Source organism: Orbicella franksi, chromosome 1 (genome assembly GCF_964199315.1).
Source record: "Orbicella franksi chromosome 1, jaOrbFran1.1, whole genome shotgun sequence".
NCBI lineage: Eukaryota > Metazoa > Cnidaria > Anthozoa > Scleractinia > Merulinidae > Orbicella > Orbicella franksi.
In genome coordinates this window covers 32446987-32469247 of record NC_138145.1, presented here as the reverse complement: position 1 = coordinate 32469247, position 22261 = coordinate 32446987, and the positions used below count along the sequence as shown (strand labels likewise).

Here is a 22261-nt window from a genome sequence, read left to right as displayed (position 1 = left end):
AAAGAACGGTTGTTAAACATAAACATGGTAAAAATAGTCATAGGTCCGATTGTACTTTAGGTCCAAATACTGACTGGAAAATGGCTGAAAATAGCAATTCCAAGCGTCTAAATTTCAAAATTTCCCGCGGGGAGCATGCCCCCACATCCCTCAGGAGGTTAGCAACTTCAGCGCTCGAAAGCGTGCCCAAGCCATTAGGAAGCATGCCCCCGATATGCCCCCCAGCATGCCTCCAGTCCCTTACAAAATTTTGAAAAATTGAAGTAGCTAAGAAGTCTTTTCCTTCATTCTGAGTCGAAATGTGATGCTTTAAAGTGCACCTAACCCCCAATTTTTTTTTTTTCGTTAAAACGAATGTACTTGTTATTTGAAATAGTTCTGCGAAAAAATTTTTGGATTCCGTGAAATCCTCGATTTTCTGTGCCCCGACGAAATCTCGAAAATAGCTCCAAAACACCGCCATTTTGTTTCACGACCGAGTTTGAGGAGAATGGGTCCAACGGCTCTTGTGACGTCTACCCAGGAAGGTTCGATATCTCACGTCCTCTCATTTCCTTCAGGATTGTGCAATACACATTCGAAAAGTGCGCAGAAACGCCTTCCAGAGGTGCTATCGGCCGTTGCAGTAATATTCCAGATTTAAAGAAAGATATACTGTACAATTTACTGACGATGATCGGCTAATGGTACAATAAAGACGTAAACGACGGTTGATTTTGTCGAACCGAAACAAGCGAACAAAATCTGTGAGAACCATTAAAGAATTCTCACTGGAATTTGTTCCGCAGACTTTCGAACGCTATTTTCATAAATTTTCTGCTTAAAGCTAACCAGCAATTTGTAGAAATACTACCGACAACCTATATCTTACAATCCCGCAGTATTTATAACATAACCGGCAAAGTTGTGTGATCCGATCATGATCAAGAAGCGTATTAACTGATATGTAAATAGGTCGCAACTGTACGCCGCTAACCAGCACTTATTTCTCTTTCGATTTAGATAAAAGTAGAAAATTAATCCTTTAGAATTACATCATAACAAAATTGTTAGACTCACAGAGTTTTTCGAAGGTTTGGAAATCAGCAGTGCGACAGAGATTCTGTGCAATAGCGTCGAAAATATGACCGCGGAACATTATCTGCGGACCGCTTAGGGAACACATCCTTTTCGCTTATCCGACGAATTTCACTGCAAACTTTGAGAACAATTTACATTGGTTATTTGGAGTTACGACTTAAAACGTGTGACAATGTGAAATCGGTAATTGTATGAAATGTTTCCTTCCACCTTGTTCTCGCAGCTTCAAAAATACAGGTCCAAACAGTACGATCTTCAATCGATCGAAGCCAAAGTTTTGGAGGTCATCAAGTCTCGAAAACTGCAATTCGCACGTCGCTCTTATAAACATGAAGCATTCAACAGAAAGTAAAACACAAACTGGATTTAACAGAACAATCATACCTTGACAAAATACATTCTCGCTAAGGACAAATGTAAACGGGCTATAAACACGAGTGGGAATCTTATGTTTAGTTGACGAAATTACCATCCAAAGCAGTCCTTGAGTTTTCTTTCCCGCTTTTCGTTTGCCTGCTCCTCCACTTCGTATCTAACTTTCCATTCCTAATATACAAGCAGCTCGTCGGCAAAGAAGTCTTCCCCTTCGTCGCTTGAAATATTGTAAATTGCTCTCAAAGCTCTAAGCAGTGAGTTCACAGTTGTCGAAGGTGCTCGATCGAAGTTTATTTTGGTATCTTCCAAATCGAAACTTAACTCTGACTCCAGTGACGAAACAAAATGATTCTGAGACAAAGCTTGGAAGTTTTAGTCCCAAAATACATCGGAACGATTAGTTTTGTTTTCCATTTTCTCCAGCAAATACAGAGAGCTGACTGAGGCGCCATTGTGTTTGGTTCCTGGGTAGACGTCATCAGGAACCGCCGCCCCAGACTCCCTAAAACGCGGTCGTGAAACACTTCAAGCGCGACTTTGAAAGGGCATAGAAAATCGAGGATTCAACCAAATTCAAAAATTTCTTCGCCCAAATGCTTCAAATAAAGCCTAGATTCGTTTTAGCGAAAAAAAATTTGGGGGTTAGGTGCACTTTAAAAGTAACCATAGAGTAATCATTAACCCACTGACCGGAGAAATGCTGGCTCTGCATAGGAATTCCTACTGCTGAAAAGTGTTCGAAGCAAGTGCAAAACGTACAAGGAGTAAATTATATCCAAAGAGATACTTAATTATGTATGTACTTGACTAAAACAGCAAAGAACCTTCAATGCCTGAGAAACAAGAAGATCTCTTAGATCTTATAACCGCGCTTTTAAAATTTAACTGTTTGCTTAGCACTACCGTCGGAACGCAGTGCACATTCCAAAGCAGTCATTAATGATTCTTTTCTTACTGTAGACATCACATCACTTGATCAACACAAACTGTATTATTGCACCATCAGTGGTAGCCATTGACAAATCTCCGATGACGTAATGGTCTTAATCTTTGTAGAACTTTCTTCGGGATATGTATGGGCATGAACGATATGAATGACACGATAATAACACTATTAACAACAGCTTTCTTTCTTAAAAGTCATGATTGAATTTAATTGGTGTTTTCCACGAGTAAAGGGCTAGCAAAGTAGTCACACAAGTCATATAATTTAATAATAAAACTCTATCCCGACCGATGTATCGATTTTGGTCACGGGAAGAGATCTAAAGAAATATACAGCATTTGCCGAACAACTCACTGCTTTACTCTCTACACATTATTCTTAACTTGTCAAGTGAATAAAAACGTACTTGTCTCGTTGATCAACATAGTTTTACCACTGGCAATTCGCATATTTATGTGATTGGTATAGTCCGCCATATTGGAATAGCCGACAATTTCCGAAAACTGCTCAACTCGGAAACTCGTTCCTAGTACTCCTCGGTTGTCCTTGTGAGCGGTAGGATTTAGGCGCAACCAAAAACCATGGGTAAACCATGAACCGCGCTCGGCCCATGGCCGCGCGGTTAATAATAGCTTCAGCGTGAGAGCGCAAGATTGAATTCGATGCGTGAGCCTCATGTTGAATGCGTGAGACTTCAGAGCACTGTGTCGGTTTTTTAAAAATAAACAAAAGTATTACGATACGAGTAGCTTCGTTTTAATCGAACAAGGTCAAATTTCCCGACACAACTCCTCTGAGACGAGATTCCGACAGGCGACATAGGAATCTTGCGAAATGCCGATATGGCTGGTGGCGAATTTCAGACAGGGGACATGGGTAACCCCCCTAACAGGGCCTCGGTTATGTGCAAGATGGAAAAGCATTGCATTGGCGAGGTAAACGAGATTTTTGAAAGATATTGTTTCAACAAAAGGGACAAGCTTCCTACGGAAACGGTTGACAATTTCGTCGCTGATTTGAAGACCTTGGCTAAAACCTGCAATCTCTGCGGTTGTTTGCGTGACAGTCTCATACGCGATCGTATCTTACTTGGAATAAAGAACAAGCAAGCTATCTTTAAAACGGAGAACGGGGAATCGGAAAATGAGAATGGGGAACGGGGAACGGGGAACGGGGAATCTTTAAAATGGGGAATCTTTAAAAGCGGGAATCTTTAAAATGGGGAATCTTTAAAGCGGGAATCTTTAACATGGGGAATATTTAATAGCGTTAATCTTTACAGAAAAGTAAACGAGAATCTCTCAGTTTCTCACCGGAAGCTATTTATTCTGTCACATGTATCAACTCCACAGGTACAGAGACAGTTGTGGAATTTATTCATTGTGATTATATTGCACGCTATTAAAGCACATCGGTTTAGCGGGATAGTGGAGCGGTCCAAATCTCGATTCTCACTCTTTGAGATCCGCTAGACCGACCAAAGAATCGAACCGTCTGGATTTATCTTAACTCCGGACTGTAACGTTTTTAAATTGAATTTCATAGCGATGGATATTTGTCGTAGTCTTATCATGTGCTAATGGAAGGACTTACGACTTAACGACAAATATATGGCAGGGAAAACACGTTTTTGGTAAATCTGGTTTTCACACGACGTCGCTAAAATTCAAACTACAAAACTATTAATCATCCTGAGATTTTACTTTCATGATGTGTAAGAGCAGCTGAAAACTAATATTCATACAAATTTTCGCTCCACGTGGGTTCTTGGTTTTGTAATAGACTACGCTTGAATTTCTAAGCTTTTGCGTGACGCGGCATTTTATACATGACGGGCAAGAAAGCTGTCATGTTCAGTGGTTAAAGAGTGACTTTTTTCGGGGAATTTGGCTATCTGAACAGTTCATGTATTAGAAAAAGTATTATTTTTAAAATGTTTTTGAGTTCCTGAAGAGATAAATTCACGCTTTTGTAGCAAAACTCCGTGACAGATGTTTCTGTTGGTTTCCGGCCGCCATGCATCCGGATGGGCGCCAGCATGGCGTCTCCATCAAAATCTCTATAAATTTGGGTAAAAAAAATTTTCCGCATATCTTGCGTAAGAAACATTGCTGTGACCTGAATCTTGGCGAAAGTCTTTGCATATTTACCTTCTTTCTCTTCAAGATTCTGGACTTTATCATTTGAACTGTTTTGATTTTGATTTTGATTTATTTTGAACGGCGTGACACTGAAAACCAGCAATAAAGTAATTCGATGCTAGATGCCCGAATGATGTGGCGGCGAATTTCGCGTATAATCCGTCATTGTGTGCTTAATGATACCACTTTCTGCGCCATGCAGTCATGCGAAGACAATTTCAAAGTGCCCATTGCATTCGCTTTAAAGAAGAAAGAATCGGTCGCTTTAAAGGTCTTCCACAGTTCAAGTGGAATGATCTCGGCGAACAAGATGTGATAGGGGAAGGGTCGTTTGGAGCCGTTTTTATCACAAAAACCAGGAACAAGGACGGAAAGTCGAAACAGTAGTTGACAAGAAATCACCCGCTTTTAAGATTCCCGCTTAAAAAAGATTCCCCATTTTAAAGATTTCCGCTTTTAAAGATTCCCGCTTTTAAAGATTCCCCATTTTAAAGTTTCCCGCTTTTAAAGATTCCCCGTTTTAAAGATTCCCGCTTTTAACGATTCCCCATCTTAAAGATTCCCTCTTTCAAAGATTCCCCGTTTTAAAGATTCTCGCTTTTAGAGATTCTCCATTTTAAAGATTCCCGCTTTTAAAGATTCCCCGTTCCCCGTTCCCCGTTCCACCATTTTCCGATTCCTCGATTTCCCGATTCTCCGATTCCCCGATTCCCCGATTCACCGATTCTCCGATTCACCGATTCTCCGATTCACCGATTCTCCGATTCCCTGATTCCCCGATTCCCCGATTCCCCGATTCCCCGATTCCCCGATTCCCCGATTCCTCGATTCCCCGATTCCCGTTCCCCGATTCCCGTTCCCCGTTCCCCGTTCCCCGTTCCCCGTTCCCCGTTTTAAAGATAGCCGGCTGGAAAGTTTTTTGTATTTGAGGCGATTGACATGCGCAGTGCAATGCCTGCCAGTCATTAACGACTAATCCAATACACACACTGGATCGCCTAAATAGGGGAGTGCAACCAACACGTCAACCTCACCGGGGGATCGAACCCCGCCCCTACAGACAAAAAACATAAAAACAAACGAGGAACGAACAGGCAAAAACTGTCAGACAACAGGACAAACATACACTGTTCAGAGCAACGGCGAAAGGTGGACCCAAAAGAGGGACACCTGTCAACAGACTGATCCTAAAAGAATAGGCTCGCCACCAATATGCATCTGAAAGAAACCAAGACCAAAAACAACAACAACAAAACAGACAACAAGCAAAGTCCAAACTCAACGCAGCAGAGGCAAAAACGAGAGAACAAAGCCAAACGGGGTGGACAGCAAAACAGGAAGCAAAACCAAAACGAAGCAAGGCAAAGGAAAAACTGGACGACAATGCGGCAACAACGAAGGACACGGTGCAGCGACAGAACCAACAAGGCGAGTAGGAGGAACAGGACCAGACCAAACACGAGGAGCAGAAGTTACAACAGGCGAAGCAGCAACGGAACTAACAGGACCAGACCAAACACGAGGAGCAGAACTTAAAGCAGGCGAAGTAGCGACGGAACAAACACGAGAGGCAGGAGAACTCACAAATGTAACAGCAGGCGAAGCAGCAATGGAACTAACAGAGCTACCATATGGAACAGAAGCGACGGGACGACTGGGTGGAACAGGACCAGACCAGACACGAGTAGCAGCAGCACTTACAGGACAACTAGAGGCAACAGCGGGCGAAAAGGCAGCAGAACAACTGGACTCAGCAGGCAAAAAACGAGGCGAAGACAAGTCGGCAAAATCAAAACGCGGACGAGACAAAAACGGACGACGCGGAAAACAATCAGGCTCATAAACAGGCATCGCAGCATCAGGCACATCAGGCTCATAAACAGGCTCAGCAACATCAGGCTCGTAAACAGGCTCAGCAACATCAGGCTCGTAAACAGGCTCAGCAACATCAGTAACAGCAAGACCAGACGTGGAAGTGGCGACAGAACATGACGGGCGAGAGAGCAAGGAAGCAGCATAACCAGGCAAAAACGGCGAACGAGACGACACAGCAGCAGACTTAGCGAGAACCATTTGCTTGACATCATATAACTGACAGTCCATACACAAACACGCAGGCACATCATTCTAACAAGAAGGCTCAACAACATCCTCAGAAGACATCTTAACAAACACAACGGAACAACAAAACCGCCAAAATACGTGAAAAAAACTTCCGAGTGGGTCAGTCAAATTGTGGTAGCTGTTAAGAAGTCTGGTGAGCTGCGTGAATGCATCGATGCCAAACCTCTCGATGCTGCTTTTAAGAGGGAACATTACCAAATTCCAGTTGTCGATGAATTGTTGCCTGACCTGACAGATGCACGTGTGTTTACTAAAGTCGATTTAGCGTCAGCGTTTTGGTATCTGGAGCTGGATGAAGAATCTAGCATGCTCACAACCTTCGCTACGCCATATGGGCGATATCGTTGGCTTCGGTTACCGTCTGGTCTCAGCGTTTCGAGTGAAATATTTCAGAAACATCGCCATCAAGAATTACATGGTCTTCCCGGTGTTAAACGCATTGCAGATGATGTTCTAATCCATGGTACAAACGAGACTGATCATGACAGCAATTTTAGAACGGTTTATGAGCAGATGTCAGCAGAAACGCATCAAGCTTAACAGTCAGAAGCTGGAGTTGAAAGCTAAGGAAGGTCCATTCCATGGACACCTGCTTACCACAGAGGGTCTAAAGCCAGATCCTAATGCAAAATGGGCACCCCATAGCGTACGCCAGTAGAGCCTTGACAGGAACTGAGTCCCGTTATGCGCAAATTGAAAAAGAAATGTTGGCAATTGTTTTCTCAGTGGAGAAGTTCAATGATTACACGTTCGGTGTAAAACCCAATGTCCACACTGACCACAAGCCTTTAGAATCGATCGTCAAGAAGTCGTTACATCGTGCCCCAAAGAGGTTGCAAGGAATGATGACCCGTTTGCAGAAGTATGACCTGGAAATTCGATATGAGCGTGGGAACAGAATGTTTCTGGCGGACACACTCTCCACAGCGTATCTTCCATCGCGTATACAATTTGAATCAGAATTTGAAACTATCAATGTGACGAACTATCTGCCAATATCTCAAGCAAGACTGTTGCAAATTCAGCGTGAGACAGAGAAGGATGAGTCCCTTCAATCCTTAAAGGGCGTTATTCAGCAGGGCTGGCCTGATGACAAGAGTGCCCTGCCTCCTGTTGTCTCTCTGTATTTCAACATGAGAGACGAAATGTCCGTTCGGGATGGACTTATTTTCGAAGGAGAGAAAGTAGTAGTCCCGAAAGCCGCCAGAGGCGAACTTCTCAGGAGAATTCACAACTCACACCTGGGAGTCAATGGTTGTCTTAACAGAGCACGCGAGTGTCTTTATTGGCCTGGCATGAACGGCGATATCAAGAATCACGTATCTACCTGTGAAGCCTGTAGAGAGTACGAGCGAAGCCAGACCAAGGAAACACTGAAGAGTCACCAAACGCCTAGTCGGCCCTGGCAGTACGTTGCAGCTGACCTTTTCGAGTTAGAGGGAAAGAGCTACTTGGTGACGTCCGATTATTTCAGTGACTTCTTTGAACTTGACCACCTCAGAAGCACAACGTCGGTGTCTGTAATCAGGAAGCTCAAAGCGCATTTCGCGAGGCACGACATACCGGAACAGCTAGTCAGAGACAACGGACCACAGTTTTCTTATAGTGATTTCCTGAAATTCTCAAGTGAGTAGGACTTTGATCACCGTACAAGCAGTCCCTGTCACAGTCAGTCCAGTGGCAAAGCAGAACGTGCTGTGAAAGAAGCCAAGAAGATTTTCTTGAAGTGCAAGAAGGCTGGTTCAGATGGGTTTCTAGCTCTGCTTGACTACAGGAATACACCACCGGCGGTAATTCAAATCAGCCCAGCTCAGCGCCTTCTTAATAGAAGGACAAGAAGTCTTCTACCCATGTCTGCTGGTTTATTAAAGCCGTTTGTAGTTGATGAAGATAGACCCAACCCAAGCTTCGCCTGCGCCAGCAACAGCAAGCTCGTTATTACAACAGAGGCGCCCGTGACTTAGACCCTCTGGAGAAAGGCGATGCTGTAAGAATTCAGCCATGGCAGGTTGGAAAGAAGGAATGGCAGAAAGGAGTTGTCAACAATCGCTCGAGTGAAAGATCCTACGAAGTAGAACTTCCACAAGGCGTTCTTCGCAGGAACAGAATTCATCTTAGAAAGACCAACGTATCTGCTGCTACGACCAATGACACACAACCTGAGCAGTGTAACGAGCCTCAGCCACAAGAGCCCGTGGAGTGTGTTACCGAAACCAATGAGTTGCCTTCTCAATCTGCGGTTGAAGTGCCGACTGAAGTACCTCCGCCTGCAACACCTGTGAAAGCACCTGAGCCAAGACGGTCTCAGCGCGTCCGCAGAGTCCCAGAACATCTTGAGGACTATGTTTTGACCTAATTGCCTAAGCCATGAACTGTTGCAGCTTAAGGACTGTTTCCGTTATTGAAGAGAGTGTGTGATAGTGTGTTACAACGCGAACCGTTATAGTTTAAGGACTCTTTTTTTGTTATAAAAGGGTGTGATAATGTGCTAATTTATGTATAAAATGTTCAAGAATGCACGTACAAGAATGTGGATGAGTGAATAAGAACATGAATAAGTATGTCGTAATTTATGCCTCCTTAGTCAGTTGTATCATGTAACGCGACGGTTAGGATCTCTTTAGCATTAAAGCGTTTCTTTTTCAAATGTCCTTCTCGTGCTGTTAAAGATCTGTTAAAACATAGAACACCCTTTGCAAGTATATAGGATCCAGGTAGGTCTCAAATTAAAGAGAAAAGCGTCCACTCGTCTGGACGCGGGGCCATCAAATGAACAGTTAGATTTTCAGCAGAGTTTGGTGTGGACATTTTAATTTGTGGACTTAATCCCCGATGAAAAGGGAGTTTGTAGTAGACTGATACCATGCGAGGTCCAAGCGAGGTCGACACAATCTCGTTACCAGATGCCGCGGTCCCTTTAAATTGAACCAAGAAATCGATTCCTCTGTAAATCGAAGCCGGGCCAACATTACTTACAGCGGTTACTCTTCTAACGAATGTTCAGATCCGTTATTGAAGTTGAACACATGCGCACAGTCAAACTGGAACAAGGATTTTCTAGTCACCGCTGACCAAAAACGCGCGGGCTCTGAAAACGAGATTCAAGGTAAGCAAGGTGTGGAAACCGAGTGCGAGGAATTTAAAACCAGTATAGCACAAACAGGTAAAGACACTGGGACACGCATGTTATAGACTTTTTCCATGATTAAAAGTCAATTGTTTGTCTGTTTTAAAGATTTTTTTTTCAGTGTCTCTTCTCGTGTCGAGTTAGAACATTTTTCACTGTTTAGAACCTCATCGCTTTTATAATAACGAAACAGACTTCTACGTCGAAGCGGGAGTTATTTTTCGCACGCAAGGCAACAACTTGAGGCTTAGATTGTCTATGGGAGCAGTATCTCATGATAAGCGTGTGATTGGAGCTATTACGCTCTAGAGTTTAGAGTGCACGAAACAATTCTGATACAAACGACAAGATGGGCAAGAAAATGATGACATGATCACGTGATTCGGTCACGACGTGCATTTCAACAATAAATTTACTACAACAATAAGAATCAAGCAATACATATGAAAATTGGATATAAAGATTTCTAATTGCAATTAGTTAAATGTTACTATTGAATGTGATCGTGGAATATAAACATAAGTTGATAACATGCTAGAACACGTCAACGACGCATGTTAAAAAGTGAGACACCATATTCTCTTGCGTCACATTCCTGATTACGCATAAAGCGATACTTGTCAATAAGGTTGTTGCAACTAATTGCTATTACAAGTGAGATCTATTCATGGGTTTAGAAGTAAGATTACAAGGAAAAACAATGCAAAATTCGAGATTCCACAAAACTAACTTCTCTTAAAAGTTATCTGGCTTTCATTTGCGATCATCACGATAAAAGGGAAACTTTCATTTTCCGGGGTAAAATAGGCTAGTTAAGAAAATCATTTATTTGATACTAAGTACACGCACGAAACTGGACAAGCATTGTAAGTGAAATATACAGCTCAAATTAAACACCCAACTACAAAAATCACACAACACCAGAAATGGCCTTGAACAGCACAAAAAATGATACTCGTCTGGCTAAGTTGTATAACTACACTTGAAAAAAATTAACGTTGGCATAATATACTACATGATTGGATCTGGAGAAAGACTAACTATTAGGAACAGAGCATGCGTCAACAACACGACTGTTTGTAATGAAATAGAAGATTGGAGAGACAATAGTCTCAGAATAAGAGAAACTTGGTTTCTTAAATAATCTTAAAATGACTTTAACAACATATTTTTTATACCCTAATCTGTTCAAAGCGCAAACATCCCTGACCTTGGAACCTCAAAACTTCGAATGCGATAATTCAATCCTATGATCTTAAAGCTTTAAAATGATCGAAAAGGTTCAAAATGCGTGGATCCAAATCAGATGTGAACAAAAGAGTTTCAAGAGAGCTCAAGTACTGAAAAACTTGGTTGTGATTCTGAAATTAAATCAAAAAGGACAAATATTAGAGAGCAAAACAATGAGAAGTTATTTAAATAGTTTTACATGTCACGGTGGTATCTGTAGCAGTATCTGTAACATGTTTCACGTACCCGTATTGACGCATAGTGACGCGAGTCTACTAATCTCCTCCATATCATACCGTCTAAATTACCACTTTATCGTATTTCCCATTCCTTCTTTTTTCACATTTTGTTCTCTATTATATGACTGACAGACTTACTTCACTATGATTGGCAGAGAGCAACCAAATTTATTGCTATTTTTACCAGGCGATCCTTGGGAAAACAAGTTTCCATATGGTCGGCAAGATCACAAAATATTTAGTAGTTGCTATGATATTTTTTACCATGATAAAAGCTTCTCGAAGTCTCTCAGTTGTATACTTGAACCACTGAGTTTCGACATCCAGCTGATGTTGTTCTGAACGCACAATGTGTTCTGTCAGGATCATGATGAAACGCTGAAACAACAAATAAACAGCAAGACTACAAAGCTGTGGTAATACTTCATTACTTCGCAGTTATTTCACTTTTGGAAATGCATGATTACTTTTATTATATAGACACGAGTGTTTTACTAAAAAACACACCACTCGTAAAATTCATACGAATTTACACCCGGCATATTTCCATATCTATTTAGGGAAGTTAAATTCACTGAAGCCGACATAAAATCGTTTACTAAGGAGCACAAAAACGCTGAAAATGCAAAAATGAAGAAAAAACATTATGTGGCTTAAAACTATTCAGGCAAGAAGTTTTTTCAAAGTAAACCAAAGGAGAGATATTCAAGCTACCAGCCGCCGAGTTGCACTTCAGATACATCTGTGCCTTCGATTCGCTTCTGTAGTTTTTACCTGTAAGCTTATATTAAAAAGAACACTAAACGTTGGCTCAAAACTATGAATTTCATGTTCTCGCGGGAAAACAATATCTAGATATTGTTCTTGCCACTCGAACATTACATTCATATCTTCCCGCCACCGTGTAATATCCTCAATATACTACATTCCCACTTTTGCTGGAACATTATCAGGACCTACCGCTTTCCCTCCTCTCAAAAGTTTAGTTCCGTTTTAAAAGAATCCATTCTAGAGGGTATATCCAGATTGACTGGAAGTTATTAGAGAGGTTATGCTTGACATTTACGGCAAACGGCTGTCCAGCTGTTTGTACAGTAGAGTGAAAATATCTATATTTGTGGCGTTAGATTTTTTTTGAGTGATTTATTTAAGGATTAGATGAAAAGAACACAAAATCAGAGGCAATTTTTGCCGTTCACCGTAAACGTCATGCTAAACGACTCAACCCCGTGAGACCACAAAATGCCGTTATTGATCTCGGAGACTGAGGTAAGATTTATTGATTGGATGTATGCTGTTAGGCACTGACCAAATTTCAGACATACATTGTGGACTTCAAATGTCTGAAGACAAGGTGCACAGGACCATGTGCATGGAATAGGACCTCCTATTCTTATCAAGATTGCTTTCTTACCTGGAAAACAATAAGGAAGAGTTGTTTTTGAGTTCTCTGAGCATTTTCTAATTTTTCTGTAAGTTCTTCTAGTTGTTGCTGCTTTTTATCCAATTCTTCCTCTGGACATGGGTCTGGTTTTGATTCACCATTTGCTTCTCCAGGCTGAAAACAACAAAGCAATAACACCCATAACACCCATGACACCTGGACGGCAATCCCTATTTACTACTTCGATAAACATGGCGGGCTCCTTTTTCTTCTAAACTGTAATTACAGTGTCGAGAAATTAGACAGAAAAATCCCTCTCTTTTATCGAGAACTCCTTGATCACTTTCAAGAACTGCGTAGCAATTACGAAGATCCCTTGAAACGCGAATTCATTTTGTGGAACAACAGAGATATAACCATAGAAAACAAATCGGTCTTTTGGAAGGCGTGGCGGGATAGTAATGTTCTTTTTGCGCAAGACTTGCTGAGCAATCAAGGTAATTATCTTTCACCACAAGAATTCAGCGATAAATATAACATCAAAGTTAACTTTCTGCAGTACTACCAAATCACCTCAGCTATTCCCGCTTATCTCAAAAGTTACGCATCAGTTCATATGGAGCTTGGGGATCTGAATTCAATTTGCGAAAACTTCGATTTCCAACTATCTAAAGATATCACTCTCAATTTAAAGAAAACTTTCTGCAAGCAGTTTTATAAACTTTTTGTAGAGGAAATCAAAACAGAACCTACTGCTATTAAATCATGGCGGAAACATTGTCCTAAAGTTGCTGACAATTGGGTGAACTGTATCCAAAACAATTATAAAATCACTCGGGATAATAAGTTAAGACAATTCTATTTCAAGTTGTTGCACAGAATACTAGTCACTAATAAAGAACTTAATCGATTTGGAATAACTGACTGTGCCAAATGTGTTCTGTGCGGTGAAAATGACCCTATTGAACATGCATTCTTTGATTGTCAATCTCTCTTGAAATTATGTGACGAGTCTCTCAAATGGTTCCATAGTTTACACCAAATCAATGTCAACCTAACCCCGCTACAATGCTTTCTCAATTTACCAACACCAAACACCAATTTTTCTGATAACCAAACAAAGGATTTGCGTCTTCTTCTGTTATATGCAAAGCAATACCACTATGCTTGCAAAGCAATGCAAAAGAAACGAGATAATTCTGAATTCATATCTAAATTTATTATCCAGCTTGAAATAGACAAATGACTTGACGTGACTATGTTGCCCTTTCCCCCAGCTATATACATTTTTACAAAGCTAGAGAGACATATTGTTTGTAATATTTACTACCGTATACATTATCAACTATTTTTCACTGGAATATTATCAGTTGTAACAACCCTCTTTTTTGCACTACTTTTATAATTTGTTGCAATATTGTAATATGTTTTTTTATCAATAAAATAAAATAAAATTTAAAAAAAAATGTTCTGAGAAAAAAAACAAAAAACAAAACAAAGCAATACCTCACTACCAAGAGACTACCAAGAGAAAAAACTGTTATGGGCTGATCCTAGAGGTTACCTTACTAACGGTATACGACATTTGCTAGTATCGCCTTATTGCTATCTTTCAAGGGTTGAACGCCTCACACGAATTTAGACAGTAACAGTACACAAGGTGTTTGAACGCCAGTTTCAAAGCAAGGAGTTGAGCCGATTCCAAGGCGATCATAACGCACCAGTGAATTATGTTATTACTTATTAAAACATTTCATTAATGATAGAAATGGACAAAGAGAAGCTTCAGAGAAGCTTCAGAGGAGCTGATGTGTGTACTGATCATCACCTTGTGAAAGCATGCGTGAGACGGAAATTCAGAGAAGCAGGGCCCAAGAATCACACATCAAAACTCGATACGACATCAGCAGACTACAGGACCCCATGACTAAGAGCACCTTATGTCCTGCAGTTGAGGAACAGGTTCCAAGCCTTAAGCCACCCAGATGAACCAGAAGATGAGGAAGAGATCCTGTCAATCGAGAGAGGAAACAATTGAGGAAGAACTGTTTGGGGATGCAGAAGGCAAGAATGAGGAAAGAGTGGATAACACCAGCCACATGGCAAGACATCGAGGAGAGGTGCCAGCGGAAGAAGATAAATTACAGCTGGTCAGTCAGACTACAAGAGAAGTACAGGGCAGAGTACTCAGAAGTGAACAGGTGCGTCAAGAGAAAGATCCGAACTGACAAGAGGGCTTATGTTTAAGAGCTGGCAAAACAAGCTCAGAAAGCAGAGCGAAAGGGAGAGCAGAGGAACGTCTATAAAATCACTACTACTGGTCTGTGGGAAATATGGTGGTAGTAGGAATGTCCCCATACAAGACAAGCAGGGGCACATCCCCACCTCCGTGAAAGACCAGGAGGCACGATGGGTTGAACATTTCAAGAAAGTCCTCAACAGATCAGTGCCAGAAGAGGAGCCCGAGATACCAGAGGACCTAAACATTCAAACCGGACCACCAAAGTTCGCAGAGATCATTGCTGCTATCAAGTCCCTGAAGAATCACAAGTCACCCGGCATAGACTACCTCGATGCTGGACTGTTCAAGGCTGACGCTGTGACCACCGCAAGCATTCTGCAGCCACATTTCAACACCATACGGAACAGAAAGTAAATACCTGATGACTGGAATCAAGGCATTATCATCAGGATACAGAAAGAAAGGAGCTCTGTCGGTACGTAACAACTAGCGCCGCGTTACTCTATGATCTATTCCTGTACACTGGTGTGGTGACCTCACGATGAGTGCACTTGCCTCGGGATCGAGCGGTCCGGGTTCAAGTCCTGGCCGGGCACATTATGTTGTGTTCTTGGGCAAGACACTTTACTCTCACAGTGTCTCTCTCCACCCAGGTCTACAAATAGGTAACGGTGAATTTAATGCTGGGGGAGACCCTGCGATTTTTCTAGCATCCCATCCGGGGGGCGGGGAGGGTAGAAATACTCCTAGTCACTTCGTGCTATAGAAATTGGAGATAAGTGCAAGCCTGGGCCACGTGGCTCGTATATAAACGTTTCCTTGCACCGCCACAATGTCTCGCCTCGTCGAGATCACCAGCTTTTACCGCAACTTTGCCTGTTGTGCTGTTGATGGTGACATCCTGTTCAAAGTCAAGACTGGTGCCAGGCAGGGATGTGTTCCACAATGCTCTACAATCTCATTATAGACTGGCTCATGCGGCGCACCACAGAGGACCAGATGCGGGGAATCAGATGGACCCCTTTCTCTTAGAAGACCTGGATTACCCTGACGATTTAGCGTTACGATCGCAGGCTAACTCGCACATACAAGAGAAGACCCGGCGATTCAATGTCTTTGCAAAGCAAGTGGGCCCAATCATCAGCGGTAAGAAGACTGACGTTATGGCACTGAACACTTCTAACAGATGCCCAGTTCACGTTGAAAACGAAGACCTCCCCAACATGGACAAATTCACCTACCTAAACAGCATCATCAGCAAAGATGGGGAAGCAGACCTGGACATCCAGAGCCACCTCAACAAAACCAGCTCTCTCAACATGACAAATAAGGTGTGGCGCTCTTCCGCTTACAGTACCTGCAACAAGCAGAAAATATACCACATCTGTGTCGTCCCAACTCTACTGTACGGTTTGGAATGCTGACGATTGGCTGGGAGGGATTTAACAAAGCTATCCACATTTCACACTAAGAGCCTTCGCTGGATTCTGCACATTTTTGGCGCACGCCATCTCAAACAAAGACCTGCTCGAACGGCGTAGAACTAAATCAATGGCTACAATCCTAATGAGAAGGCGCTGCTGGATTGGCCATGTCACCCACCAAAGAAGCCTTGATCACCAAGACTGCCTTACACTTGACACCACAAGGAGATCACTAACGGCGGACGGAGATTAAGCGGATGGAAAGACCTGGAGCAGCATTTTTCACAACTTCCTGCAAAGCCCTAACAACGCGCGAGCCTAGGTTCCAAAGACACCTGTAACCTGCCAATTTATCACAAGAGTCAAGAACTGAAAATCCCATGACAACCCAGGCTCCCAAGTATCATCCTACAAGAATGTGCAATACGTCAACACGGTTGTTGTTTATTTTGTGTGATAAAATTTAATATCTGTTTTTCGGCAGTTCTTTGTCCGGTGTGACAACGGCACTGACCTGTTTTTTAGCTTTTTCCTCCAATTTTGTCAGCTTTTCTTTGGCTTCTTGTACTTCACCCAGCACCTGTTCATAAGAAAAAATACATTACGACATCCAAACTTCAACTTTGGTTTGCGCTAAAATCAAGAGATTTTAATATACATTCTATTACTATTGTACGTACCTTATTGGTATGTTTACTCATTTTCTTTAAAGTGCCTGTCATTATTTCCCACGCATATAACCTAACAAGAAAGACCGAGCGAGAAATAATGAGAAGAGAAATGAAGAAGCAGGTTAAGTTACATAGCCACAATTCGCTCCTTTTTCACTATGATTGTTCTATACCAGAAAATTCTTCGCAGAAAATTTCCAAAAGAGAGGTAGACAGCTCCTACATAGTAGTTTACTGTGTTGGTACTGATGATTCTTATCAGTACAGTTAACAATGTCAACATACTTTGTGAAGTTATCCTTCATGTCCTTGGAAAAAAGCCAGTTGATTACTGCTGAGCAATCAGTGAGTTGCATGCGTACCAGTTTATCTACCAACACCACCATCATCTGTCGACACAAAGCACAACCCCGACTATCCAACTTTACTTTGTACATTTATTTACAATACTAACCTTACTTACAATACTAACAGTACTAACAACAGCAACAATTCTTACAATATGAATGCTACTTACAGTACTAAAATAAACTACCCAACTTACGACTCAAGCACCGCAGCACACACCATGTTTTCGTATTATACACTAAGGATATGGATTAATTGGATATGGATATGGATTTATTGGTGTTTTTCAACTAATACGGCACAGCCCTCCACTACAACTGAAAAAGAATGATAGAGAAGCAGTGTTCAAATCTTCCTTTCTGCCTCAAAATACCACACCACCTTACGTTCAATGCACTTCAAGGAAGATTGTTTAAAGTTGTGCACAAATGCCATGATTTTTCAAAATTTTCCGATTTTCATGACTCAAAGTGTACAACTGCAGTTTTGAAATTACAAACAAGACAACTTTTAAGGTTCTTAAATAATGTGTTGTTACAACCTTGACAAATTACAAACCTGAGGATTTGTGGACCAAAACTCATTCACAATCTTCAGACAATGTATCTGACTTTCTTCATTCACAACGACATTTTTAAGAAGTTTGTGGAACCTGAAAATTGACGTTGACGCATTAGTCTCAAAGATGAAAAATTACATTCCTGAAACAAGTTCTAACTTATATCTTAAATATCAACTTGTGATATTAGGGCTGGACAGGTAATCTGTGAAGGACATTTTAGATCACAGGCTCCTGTGAGTCAAGTTGTGAATGAACAGGATTGCTGCAGTTGGAGTCCTTTTGTATCTGGCGTTTTATGATTGCCTTCCTAATTAAATGATCAGTAGCACCGATTAGAGAGGGGTCTCAATGACCCAATCTCTCACACCAAATGACATGGAAAATTAAACTAATTGTGTTTTAATGTAACGAAGAAAGGCATTCGACTTCCAGCGGCCTTAACGACGAATTTGAGTCAGAACAACCCTAGGCTAACAGCACCAATGCGAAAACTCTGTGCTTTATGCTGTAAAGCGTACTACCTGATCTGCAAAACGTAAGAGCTGCGTTAAGACTCCTGTGATTGGAGACCCGTCGAGCAAACGAGTACATAAATCTCATTCCCCTGGCAGCCCCAAACATAATTTCACTATTCTTCAAATATTACGTCACAGGACATCCTTGAGTCCCAGACTAATGTAATACAAGGTATCGTCAGTAATACAGAAACTATTGTCACGTACCTTGTCAGAGCACTGAAAGTATGACTGAACGATTTGGAACCAAGTTTGAGCACAACATGAAGCAAGACCTCCAATCTTAATTGCGGGAAAGTGTGGTCGATCACTGGCACTAAACAGACAGGGAAAGCAGATTTCATAACTCATCCTTCATTACAACACAATTACAGAACTGAACACCTAACAAATTAGAGGTGATAACTTTTTTGGCTTTTTTGTAGGTTTACATGCAGATTTGACGTATCCACGAGTCTGGGCAATGTGCTATAATGAGGCTAATCCAGATCAGAACTGGTGGTTGTGGTTTCTGCAATCCTTCATCATGGAACACCTGAATAACACATTTTTGCTTAGAGCTGAGAATTTAAGTCTTTGAAGCTCTTGCATCAAGAATTGGAAATGGTTTGAACCCTTGATTATAAGTAGTTTATGTAGCGTGATTGTCCAGGAGAGGAACTGTTGATGACGACTGTCAATTAGACAACCTGAACAAAGTCATCATCAGAGTCAAATGAAAAGTGTTTGCCATTCAATGGTGTTATGACTCTGGAATGTTAAAATTGATTGGACAGTAGCCTGCGTAGCAGGCGTTTCCAAAAATGTGCGCAAAGGGAACAAAACTGCTTGCGAGTGCAAAAAATAAGGAGCAGGGGGAGGGGGTGAGGCGAGCTTCTCACCCCAGGTGTACTCCTTCGCTCGCTTGCTCGCTCGCTCGCTCGTTTGTTCGATCTCTCCGCCTGGAAAAGGAAAGGAAACGTCTGCTTCGCAGGCTTATTGGACAGTTTAGACACAATTGTATTGGCTGTAACACTCGTGTACAGTTTGTGAACAGTGATTCGTCTTTTCTGTCTGTCTGTAAATCAAATTAGCATAGAAACAAAGACACTCACATTCCAAGGCCTACAGTAAAGCTGACTTTTTGATTAAGCCCTCTTTGCCAGACCCCCGCTATAAGCAAATGAAGAGAACAAAACCTTTCACCCATACCATCGGTATTTAAGTCCTCGTGACCAGTTGCATTTGCTGGTATGTTGTTTAAAATGGTCTGAAGTTGATCTACATCTTTCTTAGCTCTGATGGCTTCTAGTAGGTTTTTGGCCACATCTGCTCCTGGTAACTCTCCTAAGAGAAAATTAGAAGCAATACATATGAAATCATGACAGTTGCACTTTCAGTCATGATTTGTTGTTTCTGAAGGACATACCACCATGAAATGTGGGTCATCATGATATTCAGAATATCCAAATTTCTGATAACATATGACTTTCATCAGTCAATCCCAGATATATGCTCATGCACTGATTGTGAGATCACTGGGTGGATGAACCCTCAGAGCTCTGAGAGCCCAGTAAGCCCTGTGAGCCCTGAGAGCCCTGTGAACCCAGTGAGTCCTGTAAGCCCTGTGAACCCAGTGAGCCCTGTGAGCCCAGTGAGCCCTGAGAGCCCTGTGAGTCCAGAGAGCCCAGTGAGTCCAGAGAGCCCAGTAAGCCCAGTGAGCCCTGAGAGCCCAGTGAGCCTGAGAGCCCAGTGAGCCCTGTGAGCCCTGAGAGCCCTGTGAGTCCAGTGAGCCCAAAGAGCCCTGTGAGCCCAGTGAGCCCAGTGAGCCCAGTGAGCCCTGTGAGCCCAGTGAGCCCTGCCAGCACTGAGATCCCTGAGAGCCCTGTGACCATATGTTGGTGATATACACGTAGCTTAATATCTGACTTGCATACAAATCATTTCGTCCCCACAAGTCTCGCGATTATCCAATGCCTTTTCACACAAGAATGAAATTTAAAGGAATTGCAATGTTCAGATATCCATCACACAGAGGATACCTGAATTTAAGACTGACATTAAGAACCTGCATAAGTATGCATTGTGACGTCAACATTTACAAATGTATGTAAATGTTGTCTGCATGATAAAAATAATGAAGATTGTTGTTCCTCTATGAATTTATCCACTTGGACATCTTTATGATGGTTATTGTGTGCAAGTTATTTCTAACATAAGTGATTCTGTGTTGGCAGTGTGTGGGATTAACACCTGGGTCTTTTGACTCATTCTCAGGTTCTGCATACAGAATGGAATGATGGAACAATAGAGTTATTTGTCAGCCTTGTTTTCTACCATCCCCTGCCCTCATTAACAAATGGGAATGAAAGAGAAACCCATGGTGATGTCATTGATGTGGATTGTGGTCATCAATAATATGGTTCTGGTAACAGACTCTGTAAATTTACAAATGAATGTGGATGTGTGTGAGGTTAGTGCCTATTAGGGTTTCTTAATCCTGCCACTCTGACTGAATATTTCATGCAGTAGTGACTCACTACACTATTTTTGGCACATGGGCTCACATACAAACTAGTGAGACAATCGCAAATAGTGCAGAGTGCAATTGATAGCTCTGGCACAGTAGTCCCATAAGTACTCACCCCTGCTCGGTTCACTTCTGGTTTATATCTACCTTAGTAGTCTGCTACGGCTTTTGCCCTTAGCATTGTGTATGTTTCAAGGTTGTACTTTCATTCAAGGTCCAAAATTTACGTACAATTACTATTGGTGTTTTACGCTGATTTTCGTCCCTTTTGAATTCAATAATACGTTGAAGCAGCAAACGTGACAACTTAGGTCTTCACGCCAACTTTGTAACTTGATACATACATACATAATACATACATACATACTTTATTTGCAACTCCCCAAAGGGGCTTTTCAGTTACAAAAGGAATAAAAAAGATAAAAATACGTCAATTAAAATGAATAAACAAAATGGGAAAGGAGTCTAAAATTAACTACAGTATTAAAGATTTAAAAATTTACAAAGTTTAAAATTGAATATTAAGAATTTACATTATTAACATTTAAAATATGTTTGATCAAGTGTCCCGTTGTTTTCCGCACAAAGGTATGTAATATGAAACCACACGGAAAAAACACACGGAAGATGTGCTTGTTTTTTGGAGGTAAATGAAAGAAAGTTAAATATCTGATGTAGTGATGAATAAACGGAAGAAAAACGATGTTTACTAAAAACGCAAATGTTCTTATCACCGATGAACAAGAACTAATTTAATTATCAGATGGTCACGAAATACCACTTTCTTTTTCTGTTGCCACCTTCGTTGTTAACAATTAAACAATTCAAAATTAATACACAACAATATTGATGGCTGAGATGCGTTTCAACGAAAAGTATTGAAGGTAAACTGAGCTACTTGACCGATATGAACAAGTCTCCTCAAAGACTGATTAAGCTAATTTGCGCTTTCATTAGGTGTCACGGAGTCTGCAGCAATATTTGAGCCCTTTTCTGGTTTCTTTTGTCACAAATTTACAATTTGCAGAGTATTAAAGCCACCAACTTGGGAACTTTTTGGTCTCTCTTACAGACCCAATTAAGGCAAGAAATAAGCAAGCCGCTAGGGAGAAGCAATACATTTGCACCCTGACAAACACACTATTGTAGATTGAAAACAGTAGATGATATTTGTTGAACCAGCCTGTGTGTAATTCTAAAAGCTACACCGCCACAGTAACGTTTCACTTTTGCAACAAAAAGGGACAAGTGGCACTACCTGAAAAATAACTGCCGTCCTCGGTCACATGACATGAGATATAAAATACCGCGTAGAAACATAGTGTATAACACTAACGATGCTAG

At 41.5% G+C, this 22261-nt stretch overlaps 1 protein-coding gene and 1 long non-coding RNA gene across 2 annotated transcripts in view; one reads left to right on the top strand and one right to left on the bottom strand.

Annotated features, from left to right (window-relative positions):
* Positions 1-22261, top strand: part of LOC145479891 (uncharacterized) — a 296755-nt gene that overhangs the window by 223735 nt on the left and 50759 nt on the right. The window lies entirely within an intron of this gene.
* The window catches only part of LOC145479249 (nuclear cap-binding protein subunit 1-like), a 68180-nt gene continuing 56106 nt past the window's right edge, over positions 10188-22261 (bottom strand). The window contains exons 20-28 of the mRNA XM_081457563.1: positions 19600-19734; positions 18616-18724; positions 17890-17983; positions 17269-17372; positions 16993-17053; positions 16827-16892; positions 12677-12820; positions 11527-11640; positions 10188-11154 (exon numbers count right to left, since the gene is read on the bottom strand). Coding sequence (XP_081313689.1) covers positions 11041-11154; positions 11527-11640; positions 12677-12820; positions 16827-16892; positions 16993-17053; positions 17269-17372; positions 17890-17983; positions 18616-18724; positions 19600-19734 — 941 coding nt within the window. The 3' untranslated portion in view covers positions 10188-11040. The remainder of the gene's footprint in view (positions 11155-11526; positions 11641-12676; positions 12821-16826; positions 16893-16992; positions 17054-17268; positions 17373-17889; positions 17984-18615; positions 18725-19599; positions 19735-22261) is intronic.